The following is a 23,386-nucleotide window of genomic DNA, read 5'->3' on the forward strand; positions in this document are numbered from 1 at the left end:
CAGAAGGGGTAAGCTTCATGCAATACTCAGTCTGCAACTCGATCCTCAGAAAAAATTCTTAACCAGTCTCGGCCTAATCTTTCAGTGGTAGGCATCCATCACGTTTAATCGTGTGGGATGAGCAGAGACTTTTATGGGCATTTTGCTGATTATGAAAGGAACACACAGCATGGGCTGTTTAAAGACAAAGGGATAAATCATTCAGAAGTGAACAACATGGCCCTGAAGACATCTGCTGTATGGCCTAGCTGGTGGCAGTAAAAACTATGTGCGTCGTGAGCATATAAAAACAGCTGGGTAAAAGTGTTTCCGTCGTTAACTGGCTCCCAAGGGAAGGGCGTGTGTATGCATGGACTGGAGAGATTGTTCAGCAAGTGACTTGCTTACTGTGCCAGCATGAAGGCCAGAGTTTGAGTTCCCAGAACCCACACAGAATGCCAAGCGGACTTGGTGGCCTGCCTATAATTCCTGTCTTAAACAACAGAGATGGGATCCCCAGAACAACCTGGCTAGGAAGATGAGCCATATTGATGAACTCTGGGTTTGACTGAGAGACCCTGCCTCACTGAGTAAGGTGCAAGAGTAATTGATACATCTGACCTCAAACCTCCATATGTGTGTGTGTGCACCTCTGGACATGTGTGCCTACAAACATACAAACATACATGCAAACATATTCATACCACATACATGAAAAAGAATATTCACTATTCATTTAATGGATATTTATTGAATATATAGTTAGTAATCAGAGACTAGGAATATGCTTATTTGCTGACCCCAGAAGCATCCCTGTGGGATGTATGAGTACAGAGGACTTCCTGCGTCCTCCCTCACTCTCATCTCTGGCTGGATGGCAGGTGATGGATCTCGGACGGGATGCCACTCGCCGCTTCTTCAACTGGTTCTACTGGAGCATCAACTTGGGTGCTGTACTGTCCCTGCTGGTGGTGGCCTTCATTGAGCAGAACATCAGCTTCCTATGGGGCTACGGCATCATCGTGGGCCTTGTGGCCCTGGCATTCTTCATTTTCCTCTTTGCCACCCCTGTCTTCATCACCAAGCCCCCAACAGGCAGCCAAGTGTCATCTATGCTGAAGCTTGCCTTCAAAAACTGTTGTCCCTGGCGTCCTTCCAGGTAACAGAGGGTAAAGGTGGCTGCCAAGCCCCCTGGGGGATGCCAGATGCAGCTTGTTGGGCTTTGGGTTCTGTTTGAGGGCTGACACCGATGAGAACCGGCCCTCCAGGTGACAAAGGATGGTGGTTAAGGGGAAAACGACGGGGGCGCTGCTGGTGCTGGTGGCAGAAGTGTGGGGTGATGGTGGTAGTAGTGTTACCGATTATCTTCTAATTAGAAATCATAAGGACTGGGCTGTGGGGGTGGCCCAGTCAGTAAGGCTTGCCTGAGTTTCATCCCAGCCCCAATAGAAAAACGCCCTTCATGGTGGCACAGAGCTACAATCTCAGCATTGGGGAGGCAGAGACAGGTGAGTCCCTGGGAATTGCTTAACATCCTGTCTAGCCTAATTTGTGAGCTACAGGCCAATGAGAGATCATCTCAAAGAAGGCAGACAGCATTCCTAAAAATGATACCCAAGGTTATTCTCTGGCCTCCACATGCACATACACACACGGGCACCTGCACACACTCGCACGCACATGCACACACACACATTTAAAACCATGTTAATAGGGAGAAGGAATTAAGAAAGACATTCACTGCACCTCCAGCCTACACAGGAACGTGCACACACTGTTTTAATCTCATTCTGTTGCTGTAACAAGCACCACGGTCAAAAGCAGCTTAGAGGAGAAAGGGGCTTATTTTGGCTTACAGGTTACAGTCCATCGCTCAATAAAGTCAAGGCAGGAACTTGAAGCAGAAACCATAAAGGAACACTGCTTGAGGCTCGCCCAGGCTTGTGTTGGCTTTTTTATAGAGCCTGCCTAGGGAATGGTTCCCACCACAGTGAGCTGGGTCCTCCTACATCAATTAAAAATCAAGGTGATTCCCATAGACACCATGGCCAATCTTAACTGAACAACCCCTCGGTTAAGACTCCCTTCTTCAGGTGACTCTAAGCCGTGTGAAGAAGTTGGCAATTGAAGCTAACAGAGACACATGCACACATGAACTGAACACAGAAGCATTCTCTCTCTCTCTCTCTCTCTCTCTCTCTCTCTCTCTCTCTCTCTCACACACACACACACACACACACACACAAGAATGTGTACACACACATTCACAATTTTAAGAAGGAAAAGAGAAATGCGGAGCACAGTGATGGTCTTGGCAGCAGCAGTGGAGATGTATGATGGGATTGGTAGTAAAAAACACTGCCGGTGACCTTATGGTCACAGTCAGGACGGGTGGATAATGTGATGGGCACAGTGATGCACCCCAAGATATGAACTGCACGTTGGAGAGGACTACACTGGCATTATTTCCTTTCTTGAGTCTCAGAAGATGACATTCTTGGACAAGAAAAGGATCAGATAGTCTCAGGACAAAAGACGAAGAGCAAAGGTCAGAGGTGTAGCCACAGCTGATCTAATTATTCCAAAATAAACAACCCTGTTATCAGGTGAAATAGTTTTCAGAAAGTAATTTCATGGCTCCCTATATCATGAGCTCACACCTGAGAGAAACTGATTCCAAGTGTCCTTGGAAATGCTTGGTAGTCTCCTTCTGTCCCTTCCATTTGGTCTGTTTTTTTAATGTAGTGTGTGTGTGTGTGTGTGTGTGAAGCAATTACTTATATTGTTGTATTATTAAATAAAATTTGGGAGTCAGATATCGGGGTAAAAACCTGATTGATCAGAGAAGTATCAGAAAAGTGACTAGTGACCTCTCTCTCTCTCCTTTTTCCATGCAAAAGGACTGTGAATCTCTCTAAACCCCTCCCTCCTACTTCCTGTGTCTCTCTATGTCCTGGGTTCTCTAAAACCTCTATGGCTGATTCTGGTCAGCTAGTAGCTAACTCTGCCCTCTGATTCAAGGTAAACTTTATTGGCAGTATCGGGAGTATCAGAGTGTGATCAAAATATTCCACAACGTGTGTGTGTGTGTGTGTGTGTGTGTGCCTGCTTCCAACATGCATATGAAGATCATAGGACAATTTGTGATAGTCAGTTCTCCCTTCTACCATGTGGGGCCCAGGGGTCAAACTCAGGTCATCAGACTTGGTGGCAAATGCCTTAACCTATTATTTCCTTTGTTGTACCTCCAGTCTCTGGGTTTCTCTGTGCAGCCCTGGCTGTCTTGGAACTCACTTTGTAGACCAGGCTGCAGGAATCCACCTGCCTCTGCCTCCCGAGTGCTGAATTAAAGGTGTGAATGTCTTTTTAAATTAGCTTCCAAAACAGCAGGTTTCCTTCTGACGTTGTTTTCATACATCTTTCCCCTTCCTCATCTCCCTGACCCCACTCCGTACGGTACTCCTCTAGTCCCTCTTCTCCTTTCCTACCACGTGTTCTATTACCCTTCCTAACCTCTTCTCTCCCAGTCCCCTTTCTAGTTTCCTAACATCTAAACACACTCATACCTACATACACATATGTAATAGTTAGCAGGTGGGATCCACCTATGACGGAGACCATGCAGCATTTGTCTGGGCCTGGGTTACCTCACTGAGTATGATGCTTTCCGGTTCCATCCATTTTCCTCAGATTTCATAATTTCATTGCTTTAGGTGAAATAAATTCTATTGCATAAAATTGACCACTTATGCCAAGCAAATCTATCTCTAGTTCCAGGCTGGGCCCAGTTCCAGCCAGGGTCAGTGGAGTCTCGAGAAAAGGGTGATGTGCCAGCCTTCCCCAGCCTGCTGGGTTGCTGGAGGTCAGTTTGTGAAGTTACAGGTGCCGAGGAGTCTGGTGGTTTTAATTAGCCGTTACTGGCTCAACAAACCACACCGCAACTTTCCACTCAAGCACCAGCTTTTCATTCTCTTTCAAATGCTGTGGGCAACTATGGTTAGTGGGGTGTGGCTTCCGCTGCTCTTAACATCACCAGGTCATTTGGGAGCTTTAAAGGGCTAGATTCTAGCACGTTCTCACGAGATGGTGAGCTCAGAGCTCAGCTGGGACTGATGGTGGAAGCCTAAGTCTCCCCTTCCCTCGGCCTTCTTCCCGTGGCCTCATCTGTAGATTGCACTTCTCGGGGATGGTGTCTGGGATGGGAAAAGGAGCATTCTAAGGAGGAATGTTCCAGAAGGTGGGTGATAGAAGCAGCTGTGGGTTTTCTTAAGGTTTGCAGGTTTTACAAAGCATGACATCACATCAGTCTCTCTGTGGAGTAAAGAGTCACAAAGCCAGGCTGGATCTGGCAAGAGAAACAGACCACAGCACTGTTGAGGAACAGCACTGATTGCTGGGAGGGGGAGTTCATGGCAGCTGCCCCTGAAGGAGACCAGCTGGACATTTTTGTTTTGGAGTCTCGGGGGACAGCTCAGGGCTTTTGGATGAGAAAGGTTCAGAAAGCTTGAGGGCAAAGGGTAAAGGTCGTAGTGCTGGTCAGACTATCTGGTCTCCTGGTGATGGTTCTTCCATCTCTGCTTCTCCCTCCACTCTCCACCCCACTGCTAAGTCCACTGAGGATAGACCTGGGTCAGCAGCAAGGGAGTTGGGGGTGCATCAAATCTGTGGGAGGGGGGCTGGAGAGATGGCTCAGAGGTTAAGAGCATTGCCTGCTTTTCCAAAGGTCCTGAGTTCAATTCCCAGCAACCACATGGTGGCTCACAACCATCTGTAATGGGGTCTGGTGCCCTCTTCTGGCCTGCAGGCATACACACAGACAGAATACTGTATACATAATAAATAAATATCTAAAAAAAATCTGTGGGAGACTCTTGAGTTAGATTGTGTTGGGACTCCTGTGATTCGCATGACAAATGGATACCACAAGTCAAAAACAAAAACAAAATCCCTGAAGACTCTGCTTTCCTCCCTCTCTGGGTTTACCCCCTCCCCCAAACCCAAAGGCTGTTTATAGCCTGAGAGTGGTGAAAGTCTGAAGCCACTCATGATAGTTTGGGTGACATCGACGACACCGTCACCAGTGGGGGTGACGGAAAGGGTGGTGGAGTGGCTAGGATTCTCGGATCTGGGAACTGGTTCTCTCCACCACTGTGTGGGCCCTGGGAATTAAACTAAGATGAAAGGCAAATGTCTTTGCCAGCTGAGTCACCTCGTTGGCCCCTCAATGGGGATCCTGGAAGGAGGATGATTGAGGTAGAAACGGTGGCTCTAGTGCTAGAGAGAGCTGAGTTGTGGCTGTTTTTTTGTTTCTCTCCTGTGGCCTTACAGAGACTCTGAAGGTGCCCTTCTGCTGCCTGACCAGAGGTCTCACCCATGGGGTCCTTCTCCACAAGAAGACATGGCCAACTTCCAGGTGCTGGTGAAGCTCCTGCCTGTGATGGTGACGCTTGTGCCTTACTGGATGGTATATTTCCAGGTAGGCACCCCGCCTTCTGATCTGGGGCCTGGCATCCCAGCCCCTCATAGGCTCAGCCTTTGCTGTAAACGCTTGCAGCATTACCGCCCCAGGGCAATGGTGTGTGTGTGTGAGTGTGTGCATGCATGTACGTGTGTATGTGTCCATGTGTGTGCACGTGTGCATGTGTACATAGACTTAATGTGCATATGAGTGTGTGTATGTGCACCATACATGTGTGCATGCGTTTTCACATGTGTAGAGCCAGGGCAGCAACTTAATCCTGTAGTTGGATTCTTCTTTGGACCTCCAACTCACAAATAACAACACAGAGATTTATTATTAATAATGAAAGCTTGGCCTTAGCTTAGGCTTGTCCCACTAGCTCTTATAACTTAAATTAACCCATTTATTTTAATCTACGTTCTTTTGTGTGGCTTTGTTACCTTGTCCTCCCCATACTGCCATGCTGCTTTCTCTGCCGTCTTCTTTCCAGAGTTCTCTCTCCTGCCTAGCTATTGGCTATTCAGCTTTTCATTACACCAATCACAGCAATACATTTTCACAGAGTGTACAAATCTCCCACGGCCTATTCCATTCCCAGCTCCCACCCTCAAGTAACAAGGCCATTGCTTCCCACACCCTCCGTTGGATGGAGAGAGCCTAAGATAGGATCATAGCCTGTTACTCTAGGGTGGCACAGACTGTCCCATAAGATACAGGAACATGGTGAAGATGTCCATACCAGCTGTCAGGACATTGACATCCTTCTACAATGGCTAACAAGTAGCTGTCATGAGAACCCCTGCCAGGAGTCTCCTGGAACCCCTCCACTCCATGGCAGCTAGGGTACCAATGTCTGGTATAGCGAGGGGCAGGGCCACCAAACCTGTCCCTTCCAGCGGCTGTGTCCAAAGCCATGCTGGCAGATCAGTACCTCTACCCTGGCTGTGTCAATCTTCAGGACTCAGCTTGGCTTCAGTGTCAGACGACAACTCCCAATGGAGACAGTCTTGTCATTATTCCCCCATTTCACTGAACACTTATCCATACCCACCCTGTGTAAGACATGGAGACACAATGGGAAGGCCATCTGAGCAGCTGCAGCCAGGCTCTGGGAACGTCTGTGGTTATTGCTCATAGCCCAAGGACATCAGAAAACCTCATTGTCAAGGCTGTCTCTCAATATGAAGTGGATTGGGAGCACCTTTTCTTGTCCAGGGGAAGGGCCAGCTGCCCAGGGATACTGCTGAGGAATACCTGTCCCAAAGCCTTCTGGAGCCAGAGGTCCAGTGACCAGCTCTATCCCAACCTGCCTCCATCTCTCCACAGATGCAGTCTACCTACGTCCTACAAGGTCTTCACCTTCATATCCCCAACTTCTTCCGGACCAACCCTACCAATAGCTCTTTGGCTCTGAGTGCAGAGAACAGTAGCTACAGGGTAAGAGAGTAAGTGTGTGGTCAGCCCCAGCCACGCTGGGAGCATCCTATGAGACCTGCCTGCACCCCACCCCACCCCCAACCCCTCAGTGATGTGGCGTGCTTAGGACACAAGAAAATAACCAGCAGGATGGAGGGACGTGTGTAATACCCAGTCCCTCTCTCAGCATGACCAGTTGCCCACAGGACCCCAGGCTTGGTGTCCCCCACCCCCACCCCCAGCAGACATTCTGCTGCTCACCACCCAGTGCACACACAGGGCCCTATTCAATCTGCCTTCCTACTATTTCCCTGGGACCCTTTCCACGCTGTGCTCATGATAGAAAGCTGTGTACCCAGGAAGAACTTTGCCTTCCCTGATATAATCCTGTCCCTTAGTTACACAGCTGAGAAGACTTGAGTACTCTGGGGGGTGGGGTGGGACAGGAGCACCAGCCCTGGGTTACTAAGGGGCATGGTCCAGCCCAGAGTTCTTTCTGCTCTGCCAACCTGTCTCCTGGCCCCCTTCCACTCAGATCCCAGAAGCCTGGCTCCTGCTGGCCAATGTTGTGGTGGTACTGGTTCTGGTTCCGGTCAAGGACCACTTGATTGATCCTCTGCTGCTGCAGTGTAAGCTGCTGCCATCAGCTCTGCAGAAGATGGCCCTGGGCATGTTCTTTGCGTTTACTTCAATCATTGCAGCAGGTACATGGTACATCATGTTCATTCAGACCTTGAGTTAGGAGAGTCTGTCTTCAAGACACACAGTGTAAGGGAGTGAATGTCACTGGGTGTAATGGTACACACTGAGAGTCCTTGGTACTCAGGAAGGTTCCAGGCCAACCTGGGCTATATGAGACTGTCTGAAAACTAAGATAGATAGATAGATAGATAGATAGATAGATAGATAGATAGATGATTGATAGATAGATGATAGATAGATAGATAGATAGATAGATAGATAGATAGAAAGTAGAGGCTGAAGAAATTAAAGCTAAATGAGTACTGTCTTATTGATCACATGCAACACAAACTAGATGTGGCTGTCTTCTTTAATTTTGTCCTATTCCACCCTCAGTAATCTCAGGAGTTGTATTGCTTCTTGGGTAAGGGGATAGAGTCTCCAAAAGGCTAGGTGAGTTGCCCAGGTTTGCACAACAAACCAGTGGGAGGCCAGGATTGGAATGCAAGTGCCTATGTGCTTGTGATTCATTCACCAGGGCCAAAGAGTCTCCCAGGCATTAAAGGGGAGAAGACAAAAACTTAAGGCCAGGTTGGAAACACTACTATAATGCCCAACCTTGCCGTAGAGAAGTCATGTGATCTCATGGGAAGTAGGCCAGCTGAAAACCAGATAGACTGGGACTAAGATTCAGTCCCAACTGCTTATTACCTGTGTGATTCTAGGCTGTTGCTCAATCTAAGTTTCACTTCCCTCATTTGCAAATAATGTCATAACAGACTCCAGATTAATAAGAATTCCTGTGAAATACAAAACCTAGCTGAGCTTGGCAAAAAAAAAAAAAAAAAAAAAAGAATTGGAACTCAAGCTCTAAACTGCCTGGGGTGGTCTGACTGTACTCTTTTGCTCCCCACCCCACAACCCCCCAGGAGTCCTGGAGAAAGAGCGCTTAAGGTACATCAAAGACAACCACACAGTGCCTCAGCTGATTGGGAAGGACTTGTACTACGCGGCACCACTGTCTATCTGGTGGCAAATCCCCCAGTACCTGCTCATCGGCATCAGTGAGATTTTTGCCAGCATTGCAGGTATTCTGGATTCCCTCCCCAGCTCTTAGACTGCTGCTGAGCTCTGCTTAGGTGTATGTCCCTCTAGATTGGGGGGGCCCATAGGCATAGCACTCTGGCTTCTGTATGGAGGACAGCAGTGATGCCGAATGAGGTCTACCTCTGTTCCGGTGAGGTCGTGAGGTCGAGGGACTTTCTAGCACTGGGTCAGGCTTGAGCCAGCCATTGCAACAGACCCCTGGGAGTTGGGGGCTAAAAGGCACTTTCCATATGTCCCCTGCACTGTGGATTCTGCCTTTGTAGTCATTGTTCCTTCTGCCCCTTTCTTCGAAAATCCCCTGGGTTGGGTGCTCTTCCCTTCTGGAACTCAGCACTGTGTCCTCTAGTGCGTATATGCACGCATGCGCGCGCGCACACACACACACACACACACACACACACACACACACACACACACACACCAACCCTGTCCCAACTTAGTCAGGAAGCCAAAACTACAAGAGCTGGGTAGGGTCTCCCACTCGGCCGTGGAGGGAATTCTAGACCTTGATGATAAATCTGACCCTGTGGATTTAAGTTGCAAACAAAAACCCACCAGACTCGGACTGGGGACTGGAGAGTGTGGCTGGACTATGAGTAAGGTGGGGAGGGGTGAGGAGATGGGCTTCTGAGGAAGTTAAAGTCAGCAAGTGTGGGAAGGATCTTCAATGTAGTGGAACCAGCATGAGCCAGGGGTGGGGGGAAGGGTATGGTGGGGAGCAAGCACTGGAGAGGGGGACTGGAGCGGAGGACAGTCACAGTGGGGCCAATGGCTGAGCCTGGATGGGGGAAGTTTCCTGAGGCCAACAGCACCCTTCGATCCTCCCATCGGTTCTATAGGAAATGGAAGCCTCCAAGAAGTTCCAGAGAGCATGCAGTTGTGGCACACGCCTTTAATCCTAACAGAGGCAGGCAGATCTCCGAGTCCGAGGCCAGCCTGGTCTACAGAGCGAGTTCTAGGACAGCCTGGCTATAGAGAATCCCTGTCTCACAAAAACAAACAAACAAAAGTTCCAGAGACCCACTCAGCCATGTGTGGGTGATGAGGTCAGGGCCCAGGACAGAGGAGACAGGGAGGCCAACCTTTGGAAACTATTTCAGATGCTGAGTGGAAGTGATGGTGGTGGAGTGGAAGGTCAGCACAGAAAGCGGCTGAGGAAAAGCAAAAGCAGCTGCTAAGATGTCACCCACGCCCCGTCACTGGGGTGCCCAGGAGGAAGGAGACTAGTCAGAGCTCTAGGTAGCGTTCATAACGTCCAGGGGGAGGTGCTCCATCAGATGTGGATGGGAAGGGCAGATAGAATGTGTCATGTCACAGACATGCAGGTGCTGTCAGTCATGGGGACACACCGTCCAAGGGAATTAGGATAGAGGCTTGGAAAAGAGAGTGGAATAATGTGACCCCCCCCCACTGGGAGGTTAGCAGTGGGGTCCATCTCTGCTCCCCCTGCAGCCCAAGTCCCTCCCTTCTTTCTCCCACAGGTCTGGAGTTTGCCTACTCAGAAGCTCCACGCTCCATGCAGGGTGCCATCATGGGCATTTTCTTCTGCCTTTCGGGGGTAGGCTCACTGTTGGGTTCTGGCCTGGTGGCCCTACTGTCCTTGCCTGGAGGCTGGATGCACTGCCCCAAGGACTACGGTGAGTGAGAGGGGACCCCCAGGAGAAGATAGGCATGGAGGGCAGTGTAGGGATGGGGTGAGCAGTCATGCTTTAGACTCAGTGGCCCTCAGAGGCACCTTCCCGCTTCCGGAACTCAGCCATTACTGGCTGCTGAGTGGTCACTTTCTCCCCTGGTGTTTGGTTCAAGTCTCCAAATAAAGGAATAGGAGATTCACTGAGACACTTGGGGAGTTACAATATCAGAGGGCTCTCTACCCAGTGCTCTCAGACCACACCCACTGGTGTGTGCCTTTAGCCCCTCCCCACCCACATATCAGCCTTCCTGTCCTCAGGGAACATCAACAACTGCCACATGGACTTTTACTTCTTCCTGCTGGCCGGCATTCAGGCTGTCACAGCTGTCCTGTTTCTGTGGATTGCTGGTCACTATGAGAGGACTCGTCAGAACCCAGCCTCCCAGAGCGCATCCAGTAGGCTCAGGGGCTGAATCCGTCTCCACCTACCCGGAGAGACAGTGCCATCGCCACCCACCCGGAGAGACAGTGCCATCGCAATACCAGCTGTGCCCATTCTCTTCTCATTTATTCTGTACCCAACATTAGAATGAAGTGGTTCCCATAAATAAGGGGCATGCACCCTCCCTCTTGACCATGGTCCACGACAAGGGGTGGGGTGAAGGGGGCCTGGGTTCGGGTCCCCAAGGGGTCCCAGCAGGGGACTCGGATCAACAAGCACCAGAGGATGAGCGTGAGGACCAGGTAAGAAGTCCAGTCGGACATCCCACTGGTCCCACTGCCTGGGTTGGTGGCTGAAGCTGCACCATGGCAGGCCAGGGAGTGGTCAAGAACTGCCCCGGATTCTCTCCATGTAGTTACGAAGCTCCTCCGGGTCCTTCAGGCCCATGTCCTCACACACCCAGCGGATGTCCTCCTCACCTGCCACCAGGATGGACTGTACAGCCGGGGCCCCTACAGGCTCCTCGGACAGCTGGGCTGGGGGCGCTGGCGCAAATGTCACAAACTCTACTCTCTTTCGACGTCCCCCAGCGTCTTTGCGGGCCAGGGTGCTTGAGGAGCCAACGGTGCCCTCTGAAGCACTGGGGGCCACAGTTGAGGCATCCCCTCCTGCCCCACTTTCACAGGGGCATCCCCCCTCCCCCTTGGGTGGGCCCGGGGAGGAGCATCGGTCCAGCTGACGACTCAGTTCCTCCTGATTGGTGCCCAGCCAGACCCAGTTATGAGGCTGGGGGGAGGAAGGGTCCGCGGCGCTGTCGGGAGGCTCTTTGCGCTGGTAGCGCAACACGAAGACCACACCATTGACCAGAAAGATGAGGATGGCCAGACAGAAGATACCCAGCAGAGCATACATCCCCAGCTCTAGGTCGGTGACACGCTGAGGGGCAGGCACCATCTCTTCTTCGTCTTCCTCCTCTTCTTTGGCCTCATCCTCTTTCTTCCCAGTTTCTTCCTCTGCCAGCTCAAACTTGCCTCTGACATCCATATGGCCCCCCATACCGCCTGCTACCGGCCGCTTTCCCCCCACAGTGGCTTCTGTGAATGGTGGGCTCCGTGCGGGACTGGATGGAAGGGCAGGCGCTGGTGTGGGCAGAGGGGGCAGCCCCAGCCAGGCAGTGCCGGAGGCCAGGGGCACACGATGGCGGCCCCGGCGGCACGGTTCCGGTGGGTGCAGAGCTACGTGTAGGGGCAGCCCTTCGGCACCCACCCCACTCACCACCACACCAAGTTGGGCTCCCTGCTCTTCGGCCGGCAGGACGGCACTGGGCTCCTCAGCTGAGACCGACAGTCCCAGGTCACTGCGGTCGTAGAGCTCGGCAGGGGCCAAAGTGTGGTCAGAGAAGGACAGCCACAGGGAGAGGGCCACCTCCTGCAGGGCACACAGACACAGGCAGAGACACGCGAGGGCACGCACGCATGCACACACAGACCACTCCCACAGTGACAGGCCACACGAAAGAAGAAGCACGGAGGAAACAAGAGACACAGGCAAATGGACAAAACACAGGGAGAGAGGGGACGCGTGTCAATCACCTGTCTGCCACTCAGCCCAGGAGTCTGAGTCCTCAAGAGAGCCTAGTGAACCTCCCAATGCCTTGCTCCAGCCAGTCTCTGCTGGACCACTTCCAGCCACAGAGAACTATACCTCATGGGAAGTAGTCCTTATTTTGAAAACCCTAGAGCAAGGGGTCCAAGTACCAGGACCTACTTCCTCCCCTCCTCCTCCACCATCAGCCCCCATCAATAGCTGTTGACCATGCTCCCTGTTCCCCAGCCATCACCTGCTTTGGGGCTGGAAGAGCTGACTGGGCCCAGCACGTGGCTGTGACCTCCCCAGGGTGGGATGTGCCTCGGCTCAAAGCCAGTGAGATGCCCATCACGGGCTGCACTCGCAGCTCCAGCATTGAGACCTTGTCGTCTGTCACAGCCAGTGCCTGTTCCCCCAGGATGGAGTCAGAAAGCGGGGAACGAACCTAAGAGAGTGGGAAGCAAATGAAAGTTGGGTTTGGGTGGGGTATCGTGCACACAGTCTCCCAGCATCTCTATACTCTAATACACTTACAGACTCCAATCCACAGCAGAGGACAGGGCCCTTCTGGTGGCCTCTCCCCACACACCTATCCCCTCGTCCTTCACACCTGCCACACTTCCTGCAGTGAGCCCCATTCTCACTCAGCCTCCCAGCCCTCCTAGACCTGTCCTCCCCCAACCCCCACTACGGTCTTCACACCTAACTAGGAACATTCTGGGGACATGTGCGCCCTGGGGGCAGGGGGCGGAGTCTTGCTCTTTAGCGTCCCCTGTGGTGACTCACCTCAATAGAGGTGACTCCAGGCTCCCGTCCCACTAGGATACGCCCACCGCCTTCCAAAGAGGCTATACGAGGATCTTGCACATGGGCGTGGGCTGCCACGAGGTGAGTCACATCCAGCAGCCAGTCAGGGCCGAGAAGGTGAGTGAGGCGGCGGCCACCGTCCAGCGGATGGGCCACAAAAGGTACCAGGAAGCGCACACCAGCTCGCTGGTACTGCAGGCGACAGCCGCGGGAGCGCCGCTCTGCCTCCTCAACCGCGGCCTCAGGTTCAGGCTGTCTGCAGGGCGGAGCATCAGTGATGGGCCCGCCCACTGGAGACCACGCCTTGCCCCAAACTCCAAACCCAGCCAGGCCCTACCCAGCCACTCATCTAGAGGTTCTAGAAATTGAAGCTTAATGCCTCAGTTTGCACAAATGACAAAGCAAGAATAGTAACCAGAGGCGCCTGACTGGTGTATGCCTCATGTTCTTCAAACTTTGTCCTGAATACCCAAGTCTTTCTGTTCAGGTCAGGGATGACCAGATCCGTGTTGAGTGTTGACTGGTGAAATGTGCCTATCTATGCAGTTGGATACCTCTGGAGTGGGAAGGTGACAAGGCAATGGGGTGACAACTCCGTTTCTACAGGGCATGAGAGCCTAGGCACCTCATCCTTGATCTCAAGGTCTGGTGAGCGTCCCCATTACCCAGTATAGTTCATTTTTACAGAGTACACACCATTCAAGGCTTTGGGGTAGAATAGTGAACATTCTCGGGGTTGGAATGTGGAGCTGGAGAAAGATGGACATTAAACCGAGCAAAAATAATTCGTATGTGTTATAGCCAACAAGGAAGCCGGGGGAGAGGGGCTAATGGAGGCTGCCAGTTAGACTACAGTGCCCAGGGTTCTGGTGGTCAAAGATAGGTGGCGGCTAATATCGTCAACCTGACAAAACCCAAGATCATCTAAGAGACAAATCTCTGCGCACGACAGTGAGGTCATTTTTTTCCTTAATAAGTTGTTTTTATTTTATGTGTATTGGTACCCTGCCTGCATACATGTCTGTGTGAGGTGTCAGGTCCCCTGGAACTGGATTACAGACAGCTGTGAGCTGCCATGTGGGTGCTGGGAACTGAACCCGGGTCTCCCAGAAGAGCAGGCAGAGCTCCAAACTGCTAGGCCATCTCTCCAGCCTGTGAGGCAGCTTTGTAATAAGGTAACCGAGGTGGGAAGACCCGCCCTAACTAACTATGGGCAGCGCCATCCAATCAGATTGGGTCCCAGTATTGAGTAAAAGGAGAAAGTGAGCTGAGGACGGGCGTCCATCCCTCTGCCTCCTAACTTGGAATGCAATGTGGCCTGTCCAGCTGTCTAAACTCCTGTGGCTATAACTGCCCCACCAGAATGGGCTGTACATTGAACAGTGAGCCAAATAAACCCGTTTCTTAAGTGCGCAGTGTGCAGTGTTTCAGACCCCAGCCTGGGTCCATGGCGGTGCTCACTGTGTATCCTCAGGCCCTGAAGGAAGTCACCAAGTCCCATGGCTCCTGCAGGCTTGCAACTCACCCTTCTGCTGGGCCTGGGACCCTCCAGCCTCGGATCTGCTCCAGAGTCGAGTCTGTCAGCTCAATGTGCAAGGGGAGCAGTGGAGCCCATACAGTCAGCCTCAGTGAGGCCCGCAGTCGGCGCCACCAGAAGTCCACCCGCACTCCCTTGGCACCCCGGCTCTCCTGGCCAGCCACGAACACGGCGTCACAGGCCTCAGATACCTATGGAACGGTAGAGATGGACTGAGACACAAAGGACAGGCTGTAAGATGGCATCACCTACTGCAACCATAAGTAGGGCTGCAACTCAGATTCAATTCTGTACGGCATAGAAATGTGTGTTGTGGTGGCCCGGATAGTGGCTGTTCTTAGTTTAAACATTTTGCTGTGCTAAAATCCACCCCAGAGGTACTGGGCCATACTTTGGGTTCTCCAGCGGATGAGCCAGGCCATCTGCATGCAACACACACAGCCTTCCTCCTAGCATGATCAGGACAGAGTTGTCACTGTTAGACCCTCAGTGCCAGTCTCAGACATGGGTGCCGGAGGTATCTAACAACCAGACACAGCTAAGTGGTGAAGGCTAAAGGGTAAGACAGGCCCACCTACCTAGGGGCCCCCAGGGTGCTGTCCCTGCTGCCTGGGATCAGAGTCAGTGCATCCTCATTAACACGTCAAGATGGAGAAAGCTGTCTACCCTCTTAACCTCACAGGTCATTACAACAGTGATTATTATGATAATCTTCATCAAACGATAAGAGCAGTACTGCTGCTGATGCTTCGGTTCTTGCTATCTGCTGGATACTGTCTCAGGGACTTTTAACTCTTCCAACAGCCTAATATGTTAGAGTTGAGGGACCAGGGGCTCGGAGAGGCTAAGAGACTTGCACACGACCACACATAACAAAGAAGGGCTGTGATGATTCATATTGACACCTTGACAAGATCAAGAGCTCCTTAGGAGACAAACCTCTAGACATGTCTGTGAGGGAATTTCTAGACTGAGTTCACTGAGATGAGAAACCCCATCCTAACTATGGGCAGCATCGTCCACGGGCTGGGTCCCCCGCCTCGTGCCCCGCCCACTACCCCCCCCCCGAATAAAAAGGAGAAATCCCTTTTTCTCAGCACCAGTATTCCGCTCTCTGCTTCCTGACAACAGTGCCATGTGACCAGCCTGCCTCAAGCTCCGAACTGTAGCCTTGAGCTATGCCAGAACAAACTCCTCCTTCCTGAAGTCACCTTCCTCAGGGATTTTGTCACAGCAGTGAGAAAAGTAACTAACGCAGTTCTCTACAAAACCATCCTGACTCCAAGGGACACACATGATTCCAGCTCAGCTCCCTGGCCTGGACGACGGACAATGAATGTGGAAATAAGCTTAAGGCCGAACTTTCAGAGTTACCACTTTTAACTTTAGTTAAACTTTACTAGACAGATGATTGGGATGAAAAAAAAAAAGAAAGGGTGACGTCGCACAGTCCTGCCCATGATGTTTGTGCTTGAGAAGCCATTCTCTTGGAGATGTACTACAGGAAGGAACAAAGCTACGTCTCACTGTGTACGCTCACACAGATGGGCGCTGCCACTCACCTGCAGGACCTGTGTGTTGGCTGACTCACAACCAATGTGCTCTGTCACCTCCTCCAGGGCTCCCCCACTGTCCACAGTGACAAGCCACACCGGGATGCGCTGGGGCACTCCTGTCAATGGAGCTGTGTTCACCAGCTCCTCGGCCTGAGGGTGCAAGGGTCGTTCAGTTTCAGGGTTCCCGCCCGGGGTTCCTGGGATCAGCTCCGTGGGGCTGAGCCCAGGTTAGCCTCTTACCTTGGTCAGGGGGATGAGGGCTCTGATATCCCGCTCAGATACCAGGATCTCCCAGACCATTTTGTCTTTCTCTGCTTCGGGGGCCTGACCCGGATACTCCAGCTGCCACGTGACTGGGCGAGTGACTGCCACACCCCCACCAGTGCTATTCTCCACCGCGAAGTCCACCCACAGGAACTCAGAAAGTTCAAGGGGACTGCTGGCAGAAGAGAGAAGAGCTGGGTGTTTGCCAGCTGCCAGGTAGCATCTCTATTCATAAGCAGTCTCTATAGTTATCCCCATTTGATTGACAAGAAGATCAAGGCACAGGGACCATGCAGCTCTCCTAAGATCACAGTGTAAAGTGACAAAGCCTAAACCTCCATCCTGGCTACAAAGCCCAACCTGGCCTCCAGGCCCCTCTTAAGAGCCACAGGAGCCACTGATTTATAGCCCCAAAGGCTCACTGAGGTGGGGGGCATCCACTGGACCCCCATACCTGTTCTCTAGCATTCTAGGCCTAGAACTCTCTTTTGTGCCCACCTGGAATCTGGTCCTGCAGGCCCAGTGCGGTGACAGGTGATCAGGCTGGTGTGGTGCTTTGACCCCTTGAAGCGGTCTAACTTAGCGGTCCAGACGGCGGGCTGGGCTGGACGGGCAGCTGTCACCTGCAGCCCTTTCTTCACCTTGATCCTGCAAAGAGCAGATGGGTTTTGGTCTGGATAAAGACTGAGCTACAGGTTGCAGGGGAAAGGCAGACAAAGCACTGAAGATGTCAGTTTCCTGGCGAGCTTTCCTCCACCTGGAATTTCTTCCTATCTCTCTCAGAAGGACCCCACCTCAAGACAGGTCATGTCATGTTCCTTCCTCTACCCACCCAAAGGCCACTTACAACTCTACTGTCCACAAGCTGGCATTCCAGAACCTCCAGGTCCTAGCTCAGCCTCAACAGGGGCAGTGACATCTCTCCATACATTCTGGGCTTGTGCCACACCAAGAGTTGTCCCTCCCCAGCCCAGCACACAGTCATGACCCCAGGCCTTTGCTCAGACTGCACCTACAGTCTAGTCTGCCTTTCTTCCCAAACACGATTTCTTGTAAGTGTTAGTAAATGGCTTTCTCCCTTACTCTGCCCATGGACCCAAGTTCTCAGGGCACTTCCTTCAGCCACACAACCAACCCAATCTAGTTCATGCCCTCTCTCTGAGTCCTTGGTACAGATGGGCGCTGGGCCTTCCACCTCTGTGCCACTCCGGTGTGGAGACACAGGACTGGTACTGTAATATCTGTGGACTCAGCGGATGAGTGAGCCTGAGTGGGCATGACGGGTAGGAAACACGTTGGGTAGGACTCCCGTATGCCCACCCTAGAGGAAAAGTGACACTACAGAGCCTTGTCAGTTTCACTGACTGGGGTGGAGGATGCTTTGGTTTAACGTCCTACAGACAAGCACATATAGAATAGGGTCTTTGATGTGCAGGAGTAGGCTTTGTCCAAAGCGCCAGCCCCCCACAACAACAGGAGCAAGCAGAGGAACCTGTGGGTGGTCGATCCCCATAGATACCTGTCTCGTCAGCATTTGAGCACAGCCCAGCACTGGACACTACACTTCTCGCGCCCCAAGCCTCTCCTACTTCAACTACCACAAGACATAAAGTCCCGGGGAAGCTCCCCACTTCTGGGCTGTGATCATCACAGGGTCTTACAACTCTCTGCTGGGGACATTTATGCGGAACTCATGGTTTGAAGAGGCCAAGAGCTCCAGCGAGGATTGCAGGAGAAATGGATACCTCTTGTCACGCCACTCACCGAAGGGTAAGAAGACTGGCCGTGAAGTTGTGTCGAAGCAGGAGGGTGGCGGTGAAGAGCTGGCCAGGCCGCATGGGCACATCGGGTGCCCGCAAAGTGACTGCTTCATCCAGAGGTACCTCCTGGTACTGTGGGGGGTCGGCCGGGTGCAGCTCCACACCACCCACTGGGAGAGCCTGCTCCCCGGGTTCTTCCTCCATGCCAAGGCCGCAGACCCCAGGTCCCTCGCCCGCGGGCTCCAGCGTGTAGGCCAGTTCAGCCCTTGTGGTGGCACTTTGGGAGAACCAGTGAGAGGGGAACTCCAGTTCCACCACGCAAGCGCCCAGAGATGGCTGCAAACACAAGGAAGGCAGGGTGGGAAGGAGGCTCACTCCCACTGCAGAGAAACCTAAGCTGGAGAGCTCTATGAAAGGCAGAACCAAGGATGTTTTCCATGTGCCACAATAATCTCGGGACCCACCAGGTCTAGGGTTTAGAATAATACTCTGTAGGTCACGCTTCTGATCTCCAGGACAGACTTGTAGCAAAATGTGACAATCTTGACCACATCCAGGAACTGCCTAGAGCTCAGAATATCAGAGCAAGAAACAGATGGCCTGTGGGTCTTTGGGCCTAACTCCACAATAGTAGAAGTAGAACCCACAAAAGTTTGAGTTTCCACACACAAAGGTTGATGGCTCTGTTACAGGGACTCTTACATTTGGCTCATTTATTTCTTTTCCAGTTCCCAATAGGCGGGAACTGTTGTTAGTCTATTTTACAGATGAGAAAACTTGAGCCTCAGAGGGATTTAATTATGTGCCCAAAGTCATGCACCATGCACTGAAATTCTTAAAGGAACCTCTCCTAGGGCTATCAGGACCCAAAACAGAGCCTAGGGGCTCATGCCCTAGACTTCCCAGACTGCAGTCGAGTTCTTCCCTCTCCACCCTGGCACCACACCTGTATGGCACAGCAGCAGAAACACTCACCTGGAAGCGGCAGGCTTGGTGGGCAGTGCCTGCAGGGTGCGTGGCATGCAGTCGGGCGCAGGGCAAGCTGCTAGGTCCTGGCGGCCAATCCTGCCCTTTAAGGTGGAAGAGGACACGGGCATAAGGCTCTGCTGGAGTCACAGCTGCTTCCACTGAAACAGCCCTCACATCCCAAGGGACAGGTCGCCGGTGGGGCTCAGTGACCCTCGGAGGGACCACCTGGAAAAGAATGAGGATGCTCAACTGCAGGGTGGGTGGAAAGACAGATAACAACGATAGCCAGAGACGGGATCTTAGCATGGAAGGAGATTAAGGGCCTCAGTCTTTCTGAGTGAAGAATGGGTAAAACTGTCTATTGCCATACCCCCCTGATGTACCAAATCTTGCCTGATTTCATTAGTTAAGCAAGACTAGGTCTGGTTAACTCTTAAACAGAAGAACGAGAAGAGCCCCAGAACCCCCGACAGAAGAACTCATGAGTCTCATTTGCCTGGTGGTCACTGGGCCCTATCCTTACCTGCTGAGTGCCAAAGGGTGGGTAGGATGCCCGAAGAAGTGGCTGTGCCCTGGGCCAGGGCTGCAGGAGCAGAAAGGTCTCAGAGCGGGAGCCCAGAGAAGAGTTGGCAGGTGGGTAGTGGCCCACCTGCTGCACACGGAAATGCTCAGGGGCATCCAGGAGTTCCAGGGCCACCGGCAAGTAGATGGGGTCCCTGGTGTCTTGGTTACTGCCAACTGAAGGAGAATGGGGGTAGATAAGGGATGGTTTTGGAGTGAGCAGAGGTTGAGCCGAGCTCCATCCTCACTGTGGGGCTGGGCAGGAGAGGGAGAAATGGGGTACAAATGTGCCATCTCCCGGATGTAGAGGAATAATCCCATTTCACAAATGAGGCAATTGAGGTACAGGGAGCCTCACAAAGGCAGAGTTTGAGAGTCAGGATTTAAAAGTAAACTTCCCCACCAATCCTTCTATCTTCCACAGACATTGCTTCTCTCTCCAACAGAGGCTTTTCAGTGTCTCCCCTACATGTGCCTACTACCTGTCTGCCTCAGAAACCACATTTGAAGGGCAGGACTCCTGCACTGGGGTCTATTCAGTGAAAGATAGTTCTGACCTGAACTTTGTAGAAATGGGGACTTTTGTTGTGTCTGGGTCCTTTGGTGTACTTGATTGGATATCACCTCCAAGTTCACCTATTGCCACGGCACACACACACCAAACTTCCAAACTTGATCCCTTCTTCTCTGCCCCAGCTGGGGGTTGGGGTTCAGGAGTGAGACTTGGGGAGGATACCAAGGAGGTCCATGAGGCTACTGGCACTCACCAAGGGTGGGAACCACAAACCCGAGGAGATGGAATACTTAATCACAAAAACCACTAAGGCCCACTAAGGCTGTATTGATTTGTCCTATAATCCTGAAAGAGTAAGCACTTAACCCCACACAGACTCAACTTTACACGTATTAACTCTTTTAGTTCTCACACAGCTCTGTGGATTAAGTTCTATTATGACATACTCTCTTGATGGGTTTAGAAAATGATATGTGAGCATTCTCCAACCTAAAGATCTCTCAGGACGGACCTGAGAGGCCAGTAAGGGATTCACCACCAAGCTACCCAGCCTTTCTATCCAATGCAACACCATTATGCCACATGAGCCTCACTCCTAAACAGTGCCGCCACCCTCCTTCAGGGCCAAGAGCAAATGCTGCCTGCTCAAGGAAGCCTTCTGTGGTCATTCAGTCTGTGCCCCTCGCCAGACTCCTTGTTCCAGCTTGCTGCTGCTGTTCTGATAGGGGATAATCCTCCCATGGTCCAGACTAGCTGGACCCACGAGTACAGACGATGTGCCTGGTTCTGCTGCCTCTTCTGAATTAGCCTTCTGACAACCAAAGAATCTATATTACTCATTCTGGAATTCCCTCATCTCTCCCTGGAGAGGCTTCCGGGGAGCCCAGGGAGCTGACGTTCTCTTCTAGCTGCATACCATGAAAGACTGGCCAGTAACCAACATCTTGAAGCCGAGGTATCCTCAGCAGTAGAGGGGGGCGGGAGTATTTCATGACCCGTGAGCAGGGGAGGGCTTTGTAAACTGCGGTAGAATCCCACGGTGTAGAATCCCACAAGAAATGACATTGTTGGTGAGCGGAATGGTTGACAAAGCTTTTCTCCCTCCCCTTTCTGGAGAGGTTATTAGGGCTCCCACTGGGTCTGCAGGGTGGGGAGCAGGTGTCTGAAAGAAGTTCTAGAACCAGCTGCCTCAGCCCCACTGTTGAGCTGTCATGGTGGTGGTGGTAGTGGGGGGGGGCACCCTTCCCCAGCATCGCCATCACCACTCCCATATCCCTAAGGGTAACAAGTGAGTGAGCCCCTGGAGTGGCTACGGTCCACCTTCTAATTCACTGCTTCCATAATTACAAGATGCTCAGTAGCCCAACTCCCACGGACTCCCATGGTCTCCCATCACTGGGAGTCCAGCTCTCTTGATCGGGGCAGGAGGATAGAGAATGCTTCACCATCTCCCAGTCTCCCATAGCATCTTCCACCTTACAGCCCCAGCTCGGGTCAGGCACGAGGTAGCTGCTGCCCCTTACCCAGTGATGGGTACACCCACAAAAGCTCGGAAAAGCAAGGCTGGGACTCTCCCTGACGACTCCAAGGTCAGAGATCTCCTTGAGACAGGAAGAGAGAAACGCACGCACGATCTCTCGGATCCCAGGCAAAGGTGCTGTTTTGCATTCCTGGGACTGGTGGGCGGGCTGGTGGGGGGCTAGAACAGCAGGTTGGGGGTGCACCGGGAAGCAGTGCAGCAGGTTAGACGCTAGAACTGGAGAGGAGGCTCGCTGAGGAGTTGGGACCAGGCAGGTGCGGATGGGAGAAAGAAGACTTTAGACCCAGGTAGGAACATCCAGATGATGCACAGGGAAGAAGGCAGAAGAGCAGCTGGCTGGGAACCGGTTTCCCAAGGTTGGACCTCTCCAGAACATCACTCTGGGTTTTAGTTCCAGAGCCCAAAGGCTTGAGGGCATCACTGGCGCACGGCCTCGGCCAAGCCGGGTCTCCCCTCCCCTCCCTTCCCACTGACCTCTTACGACTTCCAGGGCTAGGGCCACCAGGAGGCAGAGCCAGACACCATAGGGCCCCCGAGGGGCCGCAGCCGCGCATCCAGCCAACGAGGCCCGCATCCTTCCCGTCGAAGGCGGGTTCCAAGCGCGCGGCTCAGGTGCCTGCTTTCCGGCCCCGCATCTCCCGCGCCTGCTCCGCGCCGGCCCCTCTAGACAGCCAGTTCCCTGTGCCCGCCCGCGGCTGCAGTTCCCAGACAATGGAGCGGGAGCAGTAGGGTGGGAGGGAACGCAGGCACATGGGCTGTCCCCCCTCCGCCCCGCCGGGTCCTAGTGCCCTACGGATCCCAGACCCAGAGCGCCCCCGCGCCTCAGGTCGGGAAGAAGTCTCCCTGGAGACTGAGAAGACTGATGGCCTCTGCCAGGAGGCACAAGGTGAGTTCTTCTGGAATTTCTCTTGGAAGCTGACGATCAAGGAAAAAACAAAAACCAAAAACGAAAAACGTTTCCTCTGCCTCATGCCCTCCCCACAAGAATCTCAGCTGTCAAGGTATCTCTCTTTAGAATCAGAGCTAGAATTCAGGGACCTTCTGGGGCAGAAAAGGAGAGGCCAAACCGGGCCAGATGACAGCCCTGGGCCTGCCCTGGGCCATTCCGTAGAGACAGTTTGTGCTCAGTCAGCCCCACCCCAGGTAGAGTCCCAGAGGTAAAGGGTGCAGGCTGGACAACCCTTCTAAAGACCTGACTTCAGGTCCCACCCAACCTTGCCCCCAGGTAGTGTTGGGAGAGGTTCAGAAGATGATCTGGTATCTCCATGGCAACCTAAAGAGGAAAAAGCAGCACAGACATGCCTGGGCCATCCACAAAACAGAACCACCTGGAACCAAGGTGAAACCCTTGGTGTGGTAAATTCCTGAGTCTGGGAGGGAAAGCCAGTCTTCCTAGGCTCCCCAGGCCAGCACGGGGCATCACAGCTCCCCAATGGAAGGAGTACCTTCAGTTCCCCAGCCTGCTGCCAGATCTGCAAGTTTTACAAGAGTGCTGGCCTCCCTCCAAGTTACTGGAGGGAGGGGTACCAGGTACAGCCTGCCTTCCTGAGCAGCTCCCTGCAGCTCCCTGCT

The 23,386-nt window shown here is 52.6% G+C and overlaps 2 protein-coding genes across 3 annotated transcripts in view; one reads left to right on the plus strand and one right to left on the minus strand.

Moving 5' to 3' along the window:
* The window catches only part of Slc15a3 (solute carrier family 15 member 3), a 15,854-nt gene extending 4,951 nt beyond the window's left edge, over positions 1–10,903 (plus strand). The window contains exons 2-8 of the mRNA XM_050137901.1: positions 861–1,138; positions 5,308–5,455; positions 6,767–6,877; positions 7,392–7,560; positions 8,467–8,625; positions 10,126–10,281; positions 10,596–10,903. Of these exons, the coding sequence (XP_049993858.1) occupies positions 861–1,138; positions 5,308–5,455; positions 6,767–6,877; positions 7,392–7,560; positions 8,467–8,625; positions 10,126–10,281; positions 10,596–10,750 (1,176 nt within the window). The 3' untranslated portion in view covers positions 10,751–10,903. The remainder of the gene's footprint in view (positions 1–860; positions 1,139–5,307; positions 5,456–6,766; positions 6,878–7,391; positions 7,561–8,466; positions 8,626–10,125; positions 10,282–10,595) is intronic.
* Positions 10,829–23,234, minus strand: Tmem132a (transmembrane protein 132A). Of its 2 annotated transcripts, none has more exons than XM_050137892.1 (11): positions 22,289–23,234; positions 19,723–19,937; positions 19,206–19,424; positions 18,235–18,566; positions 16,969–17,118; positions 16,447–16,642; positions 16,213–16,356; positions 14,639–14,841; positions 13,093–13,369; positions 12,560–12,751; positions 10,829–12,147 (listed from the first exon to the last, which is right to left on the minus strand). In XM_050137892.1, exons 1-11 carry the CDS (start codon positions 22,386–22,388, stop codon positions 11,104–11,106), a joined length of 3,072 nt encoding a protein of 1,023 aa, XP_049993849.1. In that variant the 5' UTR covers positions 22,389–23,234; the 3' UTR covers positions 10,829–11,103. The 2 variants fall into 2 exon arrangements, with proteins under 2 accessions (XP_049993849.1, XP_049993848.1); XM_050137891.1 differs by having other exon boundaries at positions 16,447–16,645; positions 22,289–23,233.
* Positions 23,235–23,386: the final 152 nt, after the last annotated feature.

The sequence above is a fragment of the Alexandromys fortis genome, unplaced genomic scaffold (genome assembly GCF_014885135.2).
Source record: "Alexandromys fortis isolate MF-2015 unplaced genomic scaffold, M_Fortis_MF-2015_v1.1 scaffold_3, whole genome shotgun sequence".
Lineage (NCBI taxonomy): Eukaryota > Metazoa > Chordata > Mammalia > Rodentia > Cricetidae > Alexandromys > Alexandromys fortis.

Coding starts and splice junctions, on each gene's coding strand:
- Tmem132a (XM_050137891.1), bottom strand. CDS start 22,388: ATGCGGGCCTCGTTGGCTGGATGCGCGGCTGCGGCCCCTCGGGGGCCC. Junction 17,119..18,234: donor GCCAGTCTTCTTACCCTTCG/GTGAGTGGCGTG, acceptor TGCTCTTTGCAG/GATCAAGGTGAAGAAAGGGC. Junction 16,357..16,446: donor CCCTCATCCCCCTGACCAAG/GTAAGAGGCTAA, acceptor TTGCACCCTCAG/GCCGAGGAGCTGGTGAACAC.